At 44.2% G+C, this 21,447-nt stretch overlaps 1 protein-coding gene across 1 annotated transcript; it reads left to right on the forward strand.

The window, feature by feature from the left end:
- The first annotated feature begins 3,171 nt into the window (after positions 1-3,171).
- LIPG (lipase G, endothelial type) lies at positions 3,172-19,402 on the forward strand. The gene is made up of 10 exons (XM_038403636.2): positions 3,172-4,260; positions 6,674-6,867; positions 8,437-8,616; positions 9,804-9,915; positions 13,275-13,499; positions 13,979-14,221; positions 14,813-14,933; positions 15,629-15,847; positions 16,449-16,553; positions 18,210-19,402. Exons 1-10 carry the CDS (start codon positions 4,167-4,169, stop codon positions 18,229-18,231), a joined length of 1,515 nt encoding a protein of 504 aa, XP_038259564.1. The 5' UTR covers positions 3,172-4,166; the 3' UTR covers positions 18,232-19,402.
- Positions 19,403-21,447: the final 2,045 nt, after the last annotated feature.

A 21,447-nucleotide genomic window follows, 5' to 3' on the forward strand; every position in this document is an offset into this window, starting at 1 on the left:
TGGTAATACAAATAATAGGCCTGCGATATTGAACGGTTTATCTAGTGTTAATGAATGAAATTCCTTGGAATTGCTCAGGATGAGAGTTTGAAGTAACTTGTGAGTTCACTTTCAGCCCCATTCACACAGATTGTTGCTGTTTTTTTCCCATTAAAAATTTCAGTCTCAATATGTTACCTGGACCCTCTGAAGTTCTTTGATCTTTTTGATGTGATTTCACAGGACCCTCACTTTTCATTTAACATTTTATGTGTCATGGGTTATTCATAGATTTAGCACTTATATGACATGGTTTATTCATAGACCTCACAGTGTTTAACAAAGGGAAGGCAAGTGTCACAACCTCCATTTTACAGATGGGGAAACTGAGGCACAGAGGTGGCAAGGCCACATTTTTGAAAAGTGGCTTCTGGTTTCAGATGCCCTTACTAGAGACACCTTAAAGACCTGCTTCTGGGCATTGCTGAACTCCTACAGCTCTTAGTGACTTCAACTGGAGTACAGCATCTGTGTAAATCAGATCAAGTGTGTCATTGGTGGGCACCCAAAAATGGGGAGACATTAAATGTGAGGCCACTTTTGACACATTGGCCTTGCTCCAGGACACACAGTGAGTCAGTGGCAGAGCACGGAATAGAAAATAGATCTCCTGGAAGGGCTTTAAATGTCGAGAGGGAATGGTTTAGAAAGTGCATGTAAATGTCGAGAGGGTAACGATTTGGAAAGTGTGGGGGAGGCAATTCCGTGTGAAAGGTGGCATGGAAATAAACGCTGTTGGTTTTCCAAGTAGAATACACTCTCCCCACACCTCAAATCTTGATTCCCTTCCTGGCTTTTCTGCGGGAAGCTCTACTCTGGGTTTACAGATGGGAGACAGGTCAACCCCCGCCTCTCAGGACAGGGCTGAGATGAGGAAAGTAGTCATTTCTCCAGCCCATTCAGGTTACTGAGGGGAGGGCTCACTGCAGACAGTATTTTTGGTCCTTGCATTTACACTGTCCAAGCCCCTAACTTCAGAATTAGCTCCTCCATCACAAGGCCCACATTCCATCTTCCACTGAGGCAGCCAGGAATTACTCTGCCGCAATTATTCCTCCTCCTTTCCCTCCGTTGTCCAATAGTCTTTGTTGTGGGAAAGCTAACTGCAGTGAATGGTGGTGGGATCCCTGTGGAACCCTTCCACCAGGTGGAGCTGGCAGCAATCAGGGCTGGGTTCAATATCCAGGGGTTCCTTTTCAACAACGCAACACAGAACCGGCTCAACCCCCCTACTCAGTAATCTGGGAAAATTACTCACCACCCCTGGGCACCTCTCAGAGGCACTACTTCCCCTCTCACAAGCACAGAGTCTGAGTGTAGAAAAGAAACTTTAATGAAAGAAGGGAAGTCACCCATTATTGATTAGGGAAAATGCCACAAACAGGATTCATAATCATAAGACCATGAATAAAACACCCACCCGAGGGTACATTGGGCAGCATCTTTTGCCTCAGGTTCTCGAGTCCAACAACCAAAAGGTCCTTTAATATACCGCCCCCATTCTCCCTCCACCACATCCCACTCACAGTGATTGTCCTTGGTCAGCGAAGACACAGAGTTCAGAGCTGTATCTGTTTGAGTTTAACTCCCACCCTGTGGGGGTTGGAAGTGAGAAGGCACCTTGCTCGCTCCACCACTTGAGCACTTGCTCTGGTGTCACCACCCTGCTAGCAGATCGCTCCGACCCACTGGCGGGGTAATCCAACACCACAGCTCTGTCTGCTCATACCTAGGCTAGTGGGTGTGTCCATGTAAATACAGTCTGGTCCTGAAGTTTTTTCCCCTCCCCAGCTCATCACTAGCTGTCAGGGGAGAGTTCATTCAGACCCTGCATACACATGGGTATTCCCCTCCTTCAGGAGCAATTCCAGTCTTGGGCCAGCTGCCAATAAGCTCCATGCCTCGCTCTTTGGAGTGCCACCCTGAAGGTTGCCACTTTCAGGGTAGAGCAAGAAGCAGTCAGTGCTCCACAATAGGGAGCAGACAGTGGCCTGGTGAGTCAGTTCCCTGGGGATATTGCAGTCAGGCAGCAGTGGCAGCCCTCACCACTCCATTCCCAGAGCACTGCAGTGGGGAGCAGCAGTATCCCCTCCAGTACCCTGGGATGGGGGTTGTTGAAAAGGGCACAGACGCCACCCCTGGGTTTATTGGGGGAAAGTGTTGTTAAAAAGCAGCTCTGGGGGGATGCAAGAGAAGTCAGCAGCCATCCACAGAGATGGGAGTAGTGCCATATAATCATAGGACTGGCAAGGGCCTCAAGAGGCCATCTAGTTTAGTCCACTGCACTTGTGGCAGGACTAAGTATTATCTAGACCATCCCTGACAGGTGTTTGTCCAACCTGCTCTTAAAAACCTCCACTGACGGAGATTCCACAACCCCCCCAGGGAATTTATTCCAGTGCTTAACCACCCTGACAGATAGGAAGTTTTCCCCCCTAATGTCCAACCTAAACCTCCCTTGCTGCAATTTAAGCCCATTGCTTCTTGTCCTATCCTCAGATGTTAAGGAGAATAATTTTTCTCCCTCCTCCTTGTAACAACCTTTTATGTACTTGAAAACTGATAACATGGCCCCTCTCAGTCTTCTCTTCTCCAGACTAACCAAACCCAGTTTTTTCAATCTTCTTTCACAGGTCATGTTTTCTAGACCTTTAATCATTTTTGTTGCTCTTCTCTGGACTTTCTCCAATTTGTCCACATCTTTCCTGAAATGTGGCACCCAGCACTGGACACAATACTACATTTGAGGCCTAATCAGCGCGGAGTAGAGCGGAAGAATTACTTCTTGTGTCTTGCTTACGACACTCCTGCTAACACATCCCGGAATGTTTGCTTTTTTTGCAACAGTGTTACACTGTTGTGTTGTCTCATATTTAGCTTCTGATCCACTGTGACCCCCCCCCCCCAGCTCCCTTTCTGCAGTGCTCCTTCCTAGGCAGTCATTTCCCATTTTGTATGTGTGCGACTGATTGTTCCTAAGTGGAGTACTTTGCATGTGTCCTTCTTAATTTCATTCTGTTTTCTTCAGACCATTTCTCCAGCTTGTCCAGATCATTTTGAATTTTAATCCTACCCTCCAAAGCACTTGCAACCCAAACCCTCCCAGCTTGGTATGGTCGGCAAACTTTGTAAGTGTCCTCTCTGTGCCCTTCTCTAAATCACTGATGAAGCTATGGTACAGAACCGGAGCCAGAAGTGATCCCCTGGTGCTCGGTGCACTAGGAAGATGTGGCCAGCCATGGGGGCAGTGGCTCAGGAAGTAGCGGCCCTAGGGGGGGTGAGGGGAAGAGGAGCAGGCAAGGGGCTGGGTGGAGAAAGCAGGAGCATGGCGGGGGGGGGGGGGGATAAGGGAGCAGCACTGTGCCAGGGACGAAGCAGTAAAGCACCAGGGCTGGCCCAAGCAACTCTGGGATCCCCCCCGCGGCGGCGCCCAAGTCTAGGTCTCGAAGCGGAGCCGCCTCCTCCTCCCCCAGAGCAGCTGCGGAAAGGGGAGGGACCCAGCCTCCCCCAGGCGGGGGCAGCCGTCCCGGGCGGCGTCCCGTTACACAGGAGGAGCGGCCCGACGCGACGGTGATGTGCCCCGGCCTGGCGATGACCAAAGGGAAGATCCCGCTGCCAGCCCCGGGCACAGGGACCGCGCGGGGCAGCTCACCCGGCCCGGGCTGCAAGGCCGGCAGCCGCCACGCTGCTCCCCAGCCGCCCTCCTGCCTCGCTCCGCCGCGGGCCGCCGGCTTCATTCAGACTATTTGGAAAACTGCCGCCTCGCGTCCGGGGAGGGTGTGACCAATGGGATCCCGCCGCCGTGAATAAATTAGTCAAGCCCATCGGGCCATGGGTCAGGTGACGCCCCATTCGCCACTGTAACAGCTACCCCCCGGCCCGCCTCTTGGCAGGAGCAGCGCTGGGCGCCTTGCGGTTGCTCCTGCTCCTTTTCTTTCTCCTTCTCACTCTCACTAGCGGCGTCCCCGTCCCATCGGGTGGAGAAGGGACGCTAAGAAGCCGTGTGCATCTGTCACCCCGGCTCCCACTGGAATACGGCCGGCAGCAGGGAAAAGAGAAAAGACCCCCCCCCTCTCTCTCCGCCCCCCACCACACGCAGAAAGAAGGGGTCCGGAGTCGTTTAAGCAATGAGACGCTCCGCTTTCCTGCTGCTCATTGGGATTGTGTATGGCACGGCAGCGAGGGACGCCGCACCGGTTGCAAAGGAAGAACTGCTGCAAGGTAACTGACACCAGGACTTCCGATGAAGTGAGCTGTAGCTCACGAAAGCTTATGCTCTAATAAATGTGTTAGTCTCTAAGGTGCCACAAGTCCTCCTTTTCTTTTTGCGAATACAGACTAACACGGCTGCTACTCTGAAACAGGACTTACTGTAAGGATCATTGCAACAGCGATTTCCTTGACTTAACGCGTGGACTAGACATAAAACTACAGTCAGATTCCGGAGTAGCAGCCGTGTTAGGCGGTCATCGCAAAAAGAAAAGGAGGACTTGTGGCACAAATGTGTTAGTCTCTAAGGTGCCACAAGTCCTCCCTTTTTTTTTTTTTAGTCAGATTCCAGTCATTTATGTGCCCCACTTATAACTCCATGGTGACTTTAACTTGTTCTTGGCCGTGTTCCTTTGGTTGGTACAGTGCCCACTTTCATACCTTTTTCTACTGGTTATTAAATAAACTGGTATTGTAAAAATAAATTTCATATAAGTTTAGTTCAGGTGGATTTCTCCTACCAACAACAGTTTTGATACATACAAGGCACTAAAGTTTCAGATTTAAGGGGATAACTGCTGGGAGAGGTTGTTTTATTACTATAATAGCAAACCTCTTAAGAGAAAACTTGATTTCTTTTTAAGTATTTTATAAGACTAGTAGTACCTTAGACTAACAAATTTATTTGAGCATAAGCTTTCGAGAGCTACAGCTCACTTCATCAGATGCATTCGATGAAGTGAGCTGTAGCTCACGAAAGCTTATGCTCAAATAAATTTGTTAGCCTCTAAGGTGCCACAAGTACTCCTTTTCTTTTTTGCAAATACAGACTAACACAGCTGCTACTCTGAAACCTATAAGACTAGTGTGTAGAAAGCTGGTACACACATCACACAGTCTAGGCATGGGGTAGGAAATCAAAGTAGCCTTTTTCAGCTGAACGGGTAGACGAGCTAGTGCTCTAGGAAATATATATGAAAGTTCCCCCTGAACACTAGAAATCTTTTACTCACTCTACAAGCTTTAAACAAACTGTTATGTAGATAGTATAGCAAGGCATAAGCAATACCCTTTAACACCCTGGATACAGGAAACCTGTTAGACACACTCACATACGCACATCTTCATAGCTAGTTCTGCTCATGTGTTTCTCCTGAGCTGCAGAGTCCTGGTGCATTCTGTAATGTGATAGAGACAAAGCAAATAGCATGTTGAGGTGATCAAGACACGTAATCTCATGTTAATGTGTGCTTGATCCTACGTGCTAGCTGTAAAACTCTAGTAAAGGCACAGTGGTATAAAGCAGGTGTACTTCCACTGAAGTCACAGGAGTTGCACGAGGGCTGAATTTCCCTTCAGTTTATAAAAGTTGCACTTACAGTAAGACTCGACACCAATTTTGAAATTAATTCTAAACTGATTCGGTGTCAAATATAGCACTTATTGCTCCACAGAAACCCAGCTGTTAATCACCCCCTGCCTCCACTTAAAGTTCAGATGGGAAGGGGAAAGGCAAATTCTGTAACCCTTTCTCAGAACTGCCATCAAAGTCAATGGGGATTTTGTGCTAATAAGGGCTGCAGCATTTTCCATGGATAAATTAGATTTTGGAAGGTCAATACATTTTGGCCTATTTGAGCTACAGCAAGCCATGTTCTTGAAAGCAATCAACATTATCTACTTTGCATAACTGACTTACACTAATTAAATGAACAGCACAGTATCCCCCCCATGGCATCCTTCTGGACACCCTCCCTCCTGTAATTCCATACCAAACTACTGTGGCTAGCAGACTGAAGTGCCTGGGGAGCTCACTAATCTGTAATCAGGATAGTTTGCCATACTGTGTAGGAGATCCTGTGTGAAGTTCAATTACGGGAAAGTAATGAAGTCCCAATTTTCCATTATAGAAGCCCCAGGCCTCAGAAAAGTTTGGATATTACCGAGAAACCTGTTTTTCAAAACTTTAGAAGAACACGGCATGAAGCTTCTTGCTTTGACAGAACAAAAGCCAGCTGTTGAGCTGGAAAATGCTGCTCTACTGGATGGATGATAAATAGGGGAATGTAGTGTCTGACTTTGACTTTGAATCACTTGCAGAGGATGTAGACAAGGGCATTTAGGGAAATTGAAGTATCCTCCCTATGCAGCTGTCTCTGAAACTACATGCCAGCTGGTATCGTTTAGAGGTATCTTTAGAAGTACTGTATTTTGTGTGAGCCAGAAAATTACCTCCCCTTCCTCAAATTGAAGAAGTGGAGAATCTGATTTCCCATATCCCATCCTTCGTTTGACACTAAAAGGTCAGCAAACTCTTAAAATACTCTACTTCTCGGTGTTTAAAAAATAAAATCCTACTTTGCATTTACTTTGTTGAATAAGACCATAAAAGTAGTAACCATGCACCCTGCTGATCTGTCTCCAGATGATACTATTGCTGAGCTGAAGAAAGAAAAAGAACTTGTACAGGCTCAAAAACTACAAGTGAAGTTTAATCTTCGCTCCTCCACAGTTCCAGGAGATGAAGGCTGCTTTCTCTCCATAGGCCAAGACAAATATTTAGAGGACTGCAAATTCAATTTGACAGCTAAAACCTTCTTTATTATTCATGGATGGACAGTAAGTATGGGGAATTCAACGTAGCTCTAGGCACTGTTTAGTTTTCTTTGTGCTCTTTAATTGGGCAGCACGAATGGCTCTAACAATATTTGGTATGCTTGAGTTTCCATGCATATGTCTCTGTCTAGAACAGAGACGATCCCTAGAAGGGGTATTGGAGGGGTCAAGTGCCCAGAGGCAGATTAAGATTTATTGGGGTCCTGGGCACAAAGAATATTGGGGTCCCTCCACATCTCCTCCCACTTCCCACCATGGGGCCCCACCCCCTGGTTACCCCTTTCCCCTAAGGCCCTTCCCTTGGCCTGGCCAGAAGCTGGGGCCATGGTACGAAAAGTACAGTAGCCTGTATATTCTACACAGCCTCTATAATCTCCCCTGGGCCATTGTTGGGAGCCCTGGACCTTCCACCCGGAGTGGGATGCCCTGGGGGGCAGGGGCACAGGCTCTCAGGCACCTCAGCCCCCTGCCCAGGGAAGATGGAGGGCTCTGGGCTCCCCACAGCTGCCCAGGCTGTCTGGGCAACTCTTATCACAGTCTAGGGCGGTGGCACCCAAACTGTGGGGTGTCCCCCCCTAGAGGGGCACAGAGGAACATTCGGAGGGGAGGGGGCAGCACAGTGGGGCTTAGCTCAGTTCCCATGGGGGAAGGGTGGGAGCACCCCCTAGCCCTGCTCTGCCCCCACCCCAGCCCCAGCCTCAGCCCCAGCTATGGCTCTGCTCCCAGCTGTGGCTCTTGGCTGTGCCCCAGCTGCACGTATGGCCTTGCTGCCGACTGCGGCCCCACTCGCAGCTCCAGGCCTCAGCTTCGTAGCGGGGGTGGGGGGGATGACCGAAAAAGTTTGGGGACCCCTGGCCTAGGGTGACCAGGTGACTGTTTTGGCCCTGGATGTCTCAACTTTTTTGGCAAAATTGGGCCTTTGACCCCTTTGCTCTTGACAACTGATCACCAAAAAGGGGCTACGAGAAGGAGGGTGACCGGCAGGATCAGGCCAGCCCTGGGTGGAGTAAGGGGGGGGGGGGCCTTGGACGAGCCACTCGTCCATCTCTGCATGGCAGGAGGTGTCACTGGGCAGTAGAGACCTGTGAGGCGGTCATGTGTCCTCTCCTTTAGATTGTGCCCCCCCACCCCAATATGGGGAGGCACAAGTAGGCTCTGGTGTAGAATATATAGGCTACTGTACTTTTCGTGTTCTGTACTTTGCAACCTCCTACTACTTATGCTTGAAGGCATAATTAGGATAGTGATGCAATGTCGCTAGCACTTATAAGAACTCTGCAAAATCATACTGACCAGCCCGGGTCTTTTATCCTCATTTTATATTTCTGCCACATGAAGCTGACTGAAGAAATCAAACTTTTTAAATGAAAGCGTGGAGACAGTGTTCAAGAGCAGATTTTTTTTTTTTTTAATAGAGGTATCAGCGAAGTTCTGGATGCAAGCACTAGTGCCTAGTGAAAGCTGTAACTGTAAAAAGTTGACCATGTAAATTTTAAAGCTTAAGGCTAACCTAATGGCATGTGTGTGTCCAGCTTTCTATGACCAGGAAGAACTAATATTTTCTCTCTGTAGATGAGTGGCATGTTTGAAAACTGGCTGGAAAGACTGGTGGCCGCTCTTCAGGAGAGAGAGAAGGATGCTAATGTGGTGGTGGTGAACTGGCTTGGACTTGCCCATCAGCTCTATACTGATGCTGTGAACAACACAAAGGTGGTTGGAAAGGCCGTTGCAAGGGTGCTCAACTGGTTACAGGTAGAACTTGTAATACTGCCCACCTGTGTTGTAGTGTACCATATTGTTCAATTTGCACAGGGGAACAGAACGTACACCAGTTCTAGCACTTCTGGAATGTGAAAGATGGTGTAATTCTCGATCTCAGTTCAGTGGCACTGTCGAGCACAAAGATGTGCCAAATTCAAACCTTGTGTAAGCAGGAGCAACTCTTAAGGGATTCTATTCCTGCTTTAGTGAAGATACAGCTGGTTACATCAGGACTGGACTTCTGGCCAATAGGATGACCTCATCTAATGCTACAAACAAGAGCACATATACAGTGATTACTGAATTTAAAGTTTAGACTCTTCACTTGATGAAAATTAAGGCCCAAGTTTTCAAGAGGTGAGCAGTGACTGAGTGCCTCCTTTTGCGGATGTCCAGATTGAGACTCTTTGGGCATGTGCTCAGAGGTACTGAGCAACAGTGCTGGAACTGGGGTAGGCAGGCATGCCCCCCCATTTTTTAACATGGGTATAGTTAGGGGGGCAGGGGGCAGTGTTGCCCTCCAAACTGAGCTGATCCCCCCCCCCCCCACAAATCACAGCCCCTTTGCTGGTGCCTCTCCATGCCTACCCAAGGCTTGAAGTTTGGGGATGGGTGAAGAGTGCAACGCTATCCTCTGCCCACCCAAACAATGCCCATGTTAAAAAGTGGAGGGCATGGCTCCCTGGTTCCAGCACCTGTGAGCTGTTCCCACTTCTACAAATGTTCTGGTGCCCTTGGTGCTGAGCACCTGCAGAACCAATTGACTTCAGTTGGAATTTGGATGCTCAGACCTCTGAAAAATCAGGCTCAAGATGTCAAGTTTGGCATCCAAAAATCAGCATCATTGCTGGAAAAAATAAAAGCTAACCTGCTAATGCTGCTACTAAGTTACTAAAGTTGAATGCACTGAAGTCCAGACTCATCACTCCAGATAGTTTCTCAAAGCATATCTTTACTGTGACTGAAGGCTAGAAACAAGACTGGACTAACTAGTCTCCAAACTACTGAATCATCTTGCCGGGATCTTGAGAAAACATAACTGTTAGAGGCACGATCCAAAGCCACTTTTACACTGGGGATGTCTAGACCTAAACTTTGCAGTTTGAGTCCCTCTGCTAGATATGAGTTATCAGCTCTCTTGAAAATATGAACAAACTTAATTATTTCTACACTTGCAGGAAAAGCAGAACTTGCTGCTTGAGAACGTCCACTTAATTGGGTACAGTCTTGGTGCCCATGTTGCTGGATATGCTGGTAACTATGCACATGGAACAATAGGCAGAATTACAGGTAAGGCTGTCCTAAAACTGTTACCGTGCAATACTTTTGTCTCCTGCTGCATTATTAACAGGGTTGTCAGAACCTTAAAATCTGAACTGCTTTGTTGAGATGTCTTAGTCTGAGGTTAGTAATAATTAAAGTATCTAACTTATTTTCTTTTGTAATTCTCCAGTCACACTCCTCACTGATGGTTTTTCTTGCATCTAAAGGATATTAAACTAAGGCGATTCTACCTCCCACTTTTTGCCAGAAAAAAAGATTGTTGGATTTTTATTAGGCCGGCCGCTTTCTCGTGAAAGAGAGACTGCTGGCACTAACTGGCTTCAGGTCCCAAGTAGGTGTGCAAGCTAAACACTGATTCACTCAAATGCTCTCAGATCCATCCCTGCTATCAAAATTCTAAATCTCTGAGTAGACATGGCCTACAAGCTAGCCTAAGCGTGAGAGCCATTTGCTTCGCTTTTGGCCGACTGCAAAGTTTAAACTCTGCTCTTCCTTTGTGAAGAGTTAATTTGTCCCTCCATGACTCACTTCCTAGTAAAGTGCCATTGGTTCAGAAAGCCAGTAGTCTAAAGAGAAACTTTCATTTTTCCATGTGGAATGACTTGGATCTTGTACAGATTATCTGAAAGCATGGTGGGGAGGGCTGCATTGGGAACAGGACGTTCCCTGCAATAACGTGTATAGCTTAATTACCTGCTACAGTAGGGATAAGATATGCATCTCCCCATAAACACTCGCAACAAAACCAGTATAAGTGACTGGGGAAAGCAGATAATACTACCGTTTGAATAAACTAGTACTTAAAGTTAATAAACAGTGGAAATTGACATTTCCAAATGTCACAAGCCCTCAATGTAGAGACAATTAGGTTCATTTTTATTAGATAAGGCAAAATAGGGGAGTGGGTAGTAGCGGCTTATAACTAGGACCCTACCAAATTCACAGCCATGAAAAATGGGTCTTAGACTGTGAAATCGGGTCTTGTTTGCTTTTACCCTATACTATGCAGATTTCACAGGGGAAGACTTGCGTTTCTCAAATTGGGGGTCCTGACCCAAAACGGAATTGCTGGGGGGTTCCAGGTTATTTTAGGGAGGTCGGGGTATTGCCACCCTTACTTCTGCGCCGCCTTCAAAGCTGGGCGGCCAGAGAGCAGCAGCTGTTGGCTGGGTGCTCAGCTCTGAAGGCAGCCCCCCGCCAGCAGCAGCACAGAAGCAAAGGTGGCAATACCATACCAAAGAGTAGCGGCTGCTAACGAGGGCCCAGCTCTGCAGGCAGCAGCACAGAAGTAAGGGTGGTAATACCACACCATGCCATCCTTGCTTTTGCTGGCGGCCTTCAGAGCTGGGCTCCTAGCCAGTAGCTGCCACTCTCCAGCTGCCCAGCTCTGAAGGCAATGCAGCCGTCAGCAGCTGCACAGAAGTAAGGCTACCACTACTGCAACCTCCACTTCAATAGCCTTGTGACCCCCCCCCCCCCCCAACTCCTTTTTGGGTCAGGACCGCTACAATTACAACACTGTGAAATTTCAGATTTAAATAGCTGAACTCATGAAATTAATGATTTTTAAAATCCTCTGACCATGAAATTGATTAAAATGGACTGTGAATTTGGTAGGGCCCTACTTATGACCAGGTTCCTCACGTTAAAAATTGCCAACGTACAGGATGGTTCAGACAAAACATTCTGGTTTTGACCCATCTTTAGTTTTTGTCTAGACCTTATTACCATAAAGAAATTTCCTATTGTGCAAGGCATCAATATGGTGTTACTAATAGGAATTTGGATCCCTTAACACTGGGAAAGGTCAGTTGTTTAGATTTTCTTCACTATCTCTCTCTCTCTCTCCTTCCCCACCAATCTCTCCTCTGCCAATTTACCTTCTGGATTCTGCAGTGGTTCCTCTCCCCTATAGAAATTCATGCTTCATAAATTGTCTCCTGTGCCCCTCCCATACTAATGAACCTGTCTCCAAGCCACATCTCTTACGCCCCTACATGAAAATCTCAACTAACACACTTACCCATAGAACTTGCCTTGTGTTGGAATTACTATTTATGCAGGGTATTACCACAATGCTAACTTAACCATAAATTCCTTTATTAAATCCAAAGGCCAAATGATATTTATACAATTGCTGTAAACATGCCTAAATAAGTTGTTATACCCAAACAGTAACAAAATATAGATAAGCATTTGATCAAGATACTAGAACAGGCTAAACCCAAGGATGCTTAGATCCATATTGGTCGGCTCCAGTGTGGTCAGGCAGGTATTAGCAATGAACCTTTTAAGAGTTTATTTTTTTTATACCCTTTAACAAGAGATGTCATTGCCAATTACTGACATCAGTGAAAAACAAATTTGAGACAGTTTACCCTCATTTCTAGTCTTAGTCCAGATAAGATTTACAACCGCCTTTCTCCAAGGCTATTCCTCCCCTCCTCCTTTCTGACTAACGGGTTTTTTTTGTTGCACCTGGGTTCACATAGGCTCTAATTTTTGAGATAACACTGGTATTTGGGGTGGGAAGATCCATGTTGGCTCATTTTAAGACAGAGAATCTGTCTTATTTAAAACCATCTGCAGTCACCTCTATCAGTCAGACCTTCTTTTTAGAAACTTCCCTTATTTCATTAGTTATTTTTTTGAACCTGCCACCCTCCCTACTTGTAATTCATTACTTTCAAGGCCTTTATCTTAGTTGCTAGTTAAGGCTTTGCTTTACAACACATTTCTTTAACCAAATTTACGCTAAACTTTAAGCCTCTAGTTTTATATTCATTCTACACCATGTGAAGGGATAATAAAGTGTCCTACAGGGTAAAGGCTTCACTTGTTCAATCCACTGCTCACTCATAGCTCCTATTGAAGTCCAGATTTAGCTCTTAATACTTAAGCACTAACAGTGACACATTTCAGATCAGTATCAACACAAACTTCCTCCTTTCACGACATGAATAATGTTTAAACAAATGACCAGCTTTCTCTCCTGGTGATCAGACACCTTGTGGTGGTACCTGCCCGGGTGTGCCATGCCACTGGACCCCTCTAATACAGACTCACAAGTGTCTAGTGGCTGGAGTGTCCAGCACCATGGAGATTTCACTATTTTTTTTTTTTAAACTTCTGCTCTTTGCATCACACTTCTAACAGCAGCAGGTTTGAAGGAATGTCCCTTAATAACTTGGGAAGATTCCAGATATCAATGCACACACTCACTCCGTGTGACATTGATTGAAAATTTTATTCTCATTTTTCTAGATTGTATCCTGTAGGGTAGGGTCTGGTTGCATCACCCTCTGCTAGGAAAGTATCTAGCAGATATTTTTTACTGCTGCTATATTGTGCGCTCTGCTTAACAGGCTTGGATCCAGCTGGCCCTATGTTTGAAGGAGCTGATCCTCACAGACGTCTCTCCCCTGATGACGCTGACTTTGTGGATGTTCTTCATACATTTACGAAGGAAACACTGGGTGTTAGCATTGGGATCCAGATGCCTGTGGGTCACATTGACGTTTATCCCAATGGGGGAGATTTCCAGCCTGGTTGTGGATTAAGTGATGTTTTGGGAGCAATTGCATACGGGAGTAAGTTCTTATTTTTCCTATTTAATAATTGACTGGGGGAGGGGCAGAGAAGAGACACCCACCTTACATAGGCTGGTGTATTGGAGTAATAATTACAATCTAACAAGAGGCAGTTCTCCATCTAAGCTATCTTTAGACTGCCCTCTCCTCTTGAAATCAGTAAATCTTGTAAGTCTGGTTTAATCATCATGAGCTGAAAGATGAATTTCTACTCCAGGCCATGTTGTTATGCTGGCTCTGAAGTCTTGCCTTCTGTCTCTACAGCTGCATGTGTTTGAACAAAAGTCTATCAGCCTTAAATGTATTGTATTAACGTCTCGTTGTTTTTAATTGAGAAGTGTATCTTGTTTTGGTCAGACTTAACTTGTATTGAACTACAATTAGTTTAACTCACTAACTAGCAGATTGTAGATGTTGGGGTGGTGAATGCTAAATTGCTGAAGTGTATCTTACCACCACAACTTTCTCTGTTGAACTAGATATTGGGGATGTTGTTAAATGTGAACATGAGCGAGCTGTACTCCTCTTCGTGGACTCCCTTGTGAACCAAGATAAGCAGAGCTTCGCCTTTCAGTGCACCGACTCCAGCCGTTTCAAGAAGGGAATCTGCCTGAGCTGCCGAAAGAACCGCTGCAACAGCATTGGCTACAATGCCAAGAAAATGAGGAACAAAAGGAACAGCAAGATGTACTTAAAAACCAGAGCAGATATGCCTTTCAGAGGTAGTGTTTTTTTTAAGCTACTGAGATCATAACCCACTCATCTCTGACAAATATTCTGTCCTCTATAAAGTTATCTCCCTCTGTTTCAGAATGCTTGAATTCAGATTTAGAATTTGGAGGGCTTAGCAGAAACTAAAATAGTACAGATGTGCAACAGATGGTGACAATAAAAGCAACGTTCATTAATACACATGTGAATAAAATCTGCTTCCTGGTAGCAAGATAGCAACATTTCATATTAAGGAAGAACATTAACACTCCACCTCCCCATTAAAACAAATGTTTCCCTGACTACTTCTGTAAGAGGACACTTTCAACAGTGGTCCTCTATGTAGTAACTGTGTGGGGAAGGTAGAAGATTGCTAGGGTTCTGCTGCAACACAAGGCTCAGGGAATGGTCCTAGAGTTCCACCTGTGACTGAGTAATTATCAGCTTTCTAATCTGAGCTAAGGCTCATAGGCCCCCATCAAAGCTACTTGTATGGGTGATCTTGTCTCTGCCAACTGGCACCATCTTGCAAACCAAAACTTGTCATGGAATAGACAATGCCCTCTATTCACAAACTGGACTCTGTGCTTATCTCTCTTCAGTTTACCATTATCAGATGAAAATGCACATCTTCAGCTACAAAAGCTTAGGAGAAACGGAACCCACGTTCTCAGTCACCCTTCATGGTACCAATGGCGAGTCTCAACCCCTCTCTCTGGAGATGTAAGTGGAGTTCAACTGACTCATCTCCCTATTTTGATAAGAATAGTGGGAAGGACTCATGGAACTAGAAGCAACAGTTAACAATAAAAGTAGAGTTGAGAGAGAATTATTGCTATTGTTGCAGTTGAGTAATATCCAAAGATCTGCTGAATGATGGTAAAGCAGTAACCTAATTAGTGCCAGATTTTATTCTTGGGGAGATGAACTGCCATGTAGGAGACAGTAGATTGGCTTCCAGTCTGATACCCTTACAGCCGAGGGATTTGTGTAATATGCCTTGTTTCCTCTTTTCTTTCCCTACTACCAATCTTACCAAAGACCTCTCCTTTGCCTTGCATGATGGAAGATTTTTATGTGGTTTAAAAGCATCCCCCTGTAGTCTGTCCTTGGCGAAGAGCATTCCTCATCCGGGAGGATTACAAAAGGGGTGTATAGTTCCTTCACTTACTCCCCCAGAAGAATGATGTGAATTGTAACTGCATGTTGCCTTAGGAGGTGATAGAAAAATGGAGGAGCCAAATATGAGACACCCCACAAGGATAACTCTAAACCAGATAGCCAGAGTCCCTTTCTTTAATCAAACCAGTAACAAACTAGAACCATGATCTTCAACTGCCCGTGTGGAATGCTTGATGCTCTCTCTAGAACTCTTCTTTTCCCCAACACAAGTGTTTGAGTCTCTGCCTGTTTTTCAGACTTGAGCAAATTGGCCTGAATTCTACTAACCCCTTCTTGGTCTATACTGAAGAAGACATTGGTGACCTCTTACGGATCAAGCTCACCTGGGAGGGATCATCTCAGTCTTGGTACAATCTGTGGAGAGAGCTCAAAAGTTACTGGTTCCGATCTGCTAAATCTTCCAAAGAGCTGCAGATCAGACGTATACGTGTGAAGTCTGGGGAAACGCAACAGAAGTGAGTAGAGCAGTATTTCTTTAGGGAACATTGGTGACTTGATGTGAGCTTGAGACTTCGGAATCAAGAGTGTTCAGATGTGTCAGACAGCAAGAAAAGTAGCTAATTGCTGCTCAGTGAGGGACCTTTGATGGTTCAAACAATGCCTCTGTCAGATGGCACCCTGTAGCAGGGCTTACAGTGGTGGACTTCCTGACACTGCCGGTTAGAGAACAGGCTTTCTGTGAAGCTAATGAATTCAGAAGAATGTACATGCTGTGTCAAGGACTTGGCTTCTTACTGCCCCTTACGTTACTTGTAAAGCACTAAACTAGAGAAGGAAACTAATTATTGTGAATGCCATTCAATAGCAGACTGACTGTTAAAACTAATACTCTAGAAGGAGTGGTGAAACAGCATTCTTGAAATAGAAATGGCCCAAATCTGACAAGAATTGCCTTCCTGCCAGTGAACAGTGCTATAACTCTTGCTGACCCCTTCTGTCTCTAGAAAAGAACGATGGCTATGTGTTCTATTTAGAAGCTACTTTCTAAAGTGTATAAATAACTTGCATCAGTTTGTATGTGTAATGTCTCCATGGCTTCTGACCTTTTCCTTTCAGGTTAACTTTCTGTGCAGAGGATCTTCGGCTGACCAACATATCTCCTGGTAAAGATCTTTGGTTTGTGAAATGTAGAGATGGATGGCCAACAAAAAACCCAACCAGGTGGGGTTTAATTAAATGCTTACCTTTTGAAATCCTATTGTCTAAGGCATTAGGCTGTGTATAATGAGGACAAGTATAACCAGATTGACACTAAAATTTCAGTAAGTAGGGAGAAATTTGCAACAGATGTTCTTAGTCTTGAGCAAGAAAGCTTAATAAAGCTCAGTGGACTCCTAATTACTAAAGGCATGTTAATGAAAACTCAGCTGGCCCATTTAGGGCTATAACAGCTTCTACAAAGGAGGTACTCTAAACTCTAGTGCACCCTCGTGATCAATTCGGATTGCTCCTGCAGCGTGACTTTAAATCCATCAAGTGTTAAGTAGTGAGGATTTGATGACTCTAACTATCCTATGTAAAAAAAAAAAAGTCCAAATTTGTTCTAGATCACTCCACTGACTTAATTTGAAATGCACTAGAGCTGAACTTGGTCTAGCACCTCTTGGACTTAAAGTCCAAGCTGTAAAAGAAGAGTCTGTACAACACTAATAAAATGCAAAATGTTAAAGCTTTTGCAAACACTGTAACAAAGCCCTATGTAAAAAGTTTGCTTGCACAGTTACCTCAGATGGCAGAATTCTGTCTTTGAGCAACATCAGATGGTATCTAGTGCCAGATTTGGCAGAAATAGTGAATTGCTCTTAGTGTTGCTACTGTGTGTATTAAGAATTTCACAAATGAAATCATGTGCAAAGGTCAATATAAAATTCTCATGGCAAAGGAATTGGAGAATGTGCTAGCTGAAACAAATACCCAGAGCTAACCCAGAAGGTACAAAGGAAGGCTGCAGTAATGCACTTCCCAGTAATGCCTACATAGCAGGAGGACAGCTGGCAAACCAGACTCTTCCTCATGGTGCAGGTTTACTCCTGGAATTATTGCTTTGGGGCTGGAATCTACCACCCTTTCTCATCTGGTGTAGTAGCTTACTTGACAATAAGTAGATGAGTATTAATAGATGGGCAGATTTAGGCCCTCAGGGTATATCTACATTGTAATTAAACACTTGTGGCTGTCAGTGTCAGCTGACTTGGGTTTGTGGGGCTTGGACTAAGGGGCTGTTTAATTGTGGGGTAGACCTTTTAAGTTTGGGCTGGAGCCTGGGCTCTGGAACCCTGCAAGGGGGAAGGTCCCAGGGCTCTGACTCTAGTCCGAGCATGAATGTCTACACCATAATTAAACAGCTCCTTAGCCTGAGTCAGTTGACATGAGCAAGCCACAGGTGTTTAATTGCAATGTAGTTATGCCCTCAGTGAGTTGTAGTTAGATTTGCAGGTCAAAGTATCAATCCATTCTTGAATACAATTGAATGTGCAGGCTCTAGAGTCAAAGATCTTAAACATATAGTTTTGTCTATTAGCAATTACACTTTTTGCCTTGCATCACAGCCATCTGCAAGTCTGTCTAAATGCATGTTACACTTGGTACAAGTTGGAGTTCCTGTAAAAGGTTCCAGCTCTCTGAAAGTTATTGTAGGCAAAGGTTCCAAAGACAAAATACTAAATTGCACCTTGTCTTCAGCCTGTCTCACATGTCCATGGCTTGCTTTCTTACTAACCCATATGTTAAAATTTTGAACTTTAAAAAAAAAAAGCAACCTTTGCATTTTACCAGGTATTTCTTCCTTTCATCCATTTCTTCGCACTCTTTCCTTAGATCAGCTTTGAATCTGCACTGAAGGTTTTTCTGAAGACTTGCACAAAAGGACCTAACTATCCAAAAGATATGAGAAGACTACTGCAGAAGATTACATAGGTGGAGAGACATTTATGCAGTTTGTCTTAGTACCACTTACTATTCAGTACTGAGAACTCTGTCTTGGTGAACTGATGCAGGCAATATTTCTGGTGAGGAGTGATCCATATGCATTCAGTTGCTGTCCTAGAGTAACTTATTAAAATTACTAAACTCACCCTACATGGGGGAGCCTGGTTTATGTGCATTAACCTAATTTTCCTGATCTGTGTTATGCTCTGCATAGTCTGTTCCCAGTTGTCCCAGTCAATTGGAAGTATGAACAAGTTGAGATAAATCTGTGCCTTAGTTCTAGTCTACCTATGTGCCGTAGAAGTCAAGGGGAAATGGATTTAGCTGATCCAAATAGCTGGTGACTAAGCTACTGAGAATGCATAACAGTGTATGTATAGCTTAGGAGTACTACAGAGTCTAAAATTGCACTAAACGATATGGAAGAATGAGTAGCCCAAACCAGCAAAGTGAAAAAAGGCTAAGCACAAGGTAGTCTCCCCTCTAACTTCTATCTTCTCTCCATTCTGTCCTTTGCTTTTCCCAGAGACCATTACTGTAGATCTGCCAGATATTGTAGTACACATGGCTAATCTTGTAAGAGAGTCCACTACTCCATCCTCCTCTGTTCTATCCAGATCCTGAAGTTATTGGCAGCTACTTTCCTTTAAAATGTTTGTTCTGATAAACGTCAGTATTTTATTTAAACAAGGTCTATCCAGTACTTGCTTCATGCAGATCTTATCCTGAAGCATCTAGAAGGGCAATAGCCATCGACTTACGGTATACTTGGAAGGTATCTGTACTGCTTCAGGCAAACTTGACATCATTCAGCAATATGTATTTTGAAGATGCATTCACCTCTGCAAACTGAACTTGAATGCAACTGTAGCAGCAAGGCACATTTTAAGGTTTTGTGTGAGTATGTACACACACATGCACTTGACAAGGTTTGGGTACTAATTTAACCTACAACATATAATCATGCTTCCCCTCCCCCCCTCCCCAAAAAAAGTATTTTAAAGATATTTTTATTCCATGATTCCAGCTAAGCTTGGTTTTGTAATGGAATTAATTTAATCCACGCAGGAAACTACTGTTCTGAATAGGCCAGATTCTTGCAGGTACTCAGTCTTCTTAGGCCAGAGGCGACCTGACTGCCTTTTCAGGGGGTGGGGGCATTTTAATATATTTGGGATCACTCTTGGCTTTGGTGTGAAAGTGCAATGCTTTCTACACAAACACCAGAACTGCTAGGCGGCCTGATGCTTTAAGTTATGAAGACCGTCATCAGCCACATTTCTTTAAAGGGCAACAAGGGTGCATTAGTTTGACTTCTTCCTTAGTGTCTCATTCCAACCAAAGTTTTAAAATAACCATACATATTTGGACAATAGCGTGATGTTTGTCTTGGTTATATACAGTCTTCAATAATTGAAGCTTCTGGTAACTATCTGTGATTTGTCACCATGCCATATATTTATACAGGGGTCTTGAAGCTCTATTTGTATATTATGTTTTTTGTATGACTTTGAACACTATTTATTTCTCAAATGTACATTTGTAAAAAGTTTAAACTTTGCTTTGGAATAACAGTTTTTATAATTTTAAGCAAAAAAATAAACAAGTCTCTTGTAGAAATAAGGTGCATAGTTTAATTCTGGGAAAGGAGAACACCCTGTAAGTTGGCCATGAAATCCTTCTGCCTATTTTATTCAAACTTGTTCTCAATGACTTCACTGGCAATGGTGTTTAACCTGCATTGTTTACAGGATGTGGTTAATAAATTCCAAGGCCAGAATGAATACTGTGATCATCTAGTCTGATTTCCAAAATAATTCCCGGAGTTTATCTTTTAGAATAATGTCCAATCTTGATTTAAGAATTCAGTGACGTAAAATCCATGACATTACTTACTGTTAAATTCATGCCTTATTTCCAGTCTGAATTTGTCTAAGCTTCAACTATGAAGTCTGAGATCAGTGAACATAAGGGTAATGCTATCCATTGGGACTAGGGGAAAGAATTTCTAGTGGAGGCAGGCAAGGAAATACACATTCTACTCCATCTCAGCTGCAAAGTTTTCCATACTTTAGTGTGGAAGCTTGGGTGCTCTCTCTGCATTTACATTAGACTCTCTCACTGAAGTGAAGTTATTACACTTGCTTTAAGAACAAAAAAGCAGTCTAGACAAGTTCCTGCAGCAGGACAATTCATGATACTTCAGCCATTCCAAACACCCTCATTTACATTCCTCTAACTTAAAAAAAAAAAAAAAAAGTATTGACGATGTTCTGTAACAATCCTGCATTGCCAAAGGGATGACCTTCCCTTTGAAAGAGAACTGCAAAGTGAGTGCGTTTTGAATTTGCACATCTGTGTTTAAAAAAAAAAAAATACTGCTAATCAACTGCAAATAAGTTAACCAGGGATTCTAATATGATACTTCCTGGTGTTTCATTTTGAGATCTTTAGTGATCCAGAAATCCAATGAAGTGAGCTGTAACTCACAAAAGCTTATGCTCTAATAAATTTGTTAGTCTCTAAGGTGCCACAAGTCCTCCTTTTCTTTTTGCAAATACAGACTAACACAGCTGCTACTCTGAAACCAGAAATTTCCAAGACTACCTTACTAGGGGAAAAGGAAACAGGCTAGTTAAGAGTTACTGTTTTCAGCCAAGACAGCAGTTTTCCTTATCCACATACAAATTAGTGCTGAACTAAAGATCTGAATTTCTACTTTGGCTAGGTAACTTCCCACTAATTTCTTTGTGCTTGGTGGCCTGGGTTTTGCTTTCTAGAAGCCTATTGTGCCTTTAAGCAACTACCACCGTTTTGCTAGTGAACATGTTTGACTCCAGGGGCCCGTGCTGGTGTTTAGCAGCCTCCCCAAAACTTGCCAAGACAAACTTGTCCTTTTTCCCACTGGTCCATTGATTTCTTCCATTAATCTTACTTTCCTAAAATGAGATTTTTCAGAAAGGCTGAGTATGGGCCTAAGACTACTCCCCTTGACTTCAATCAAAGCCAAGTTAGGCCAGCACTAAGCACTTATGAAACTCACTCTAACTGTCCAAAGAAGAGCTTAACTCTCCAAATCTCCACACATGTAACAAGGCCAGTGCCAAGATCTTACCAAATCATTTTG

This window comes from Dermochelys coriacea, chromosome 5 (genome assembly GCF_009764565.3).
Source record: "Dermochelys coriacea isolate rDerCor1 chromosome 5, rDerCor1.pri.v4, whole genome shotgun sequence".
NCBI classification, from domain to species: domain Eukaryota; kingdom Metazoa; phylum Chordata; order Testudines; family Dermochelyidae; genus Dermochelys; species Dermochelys coriacea.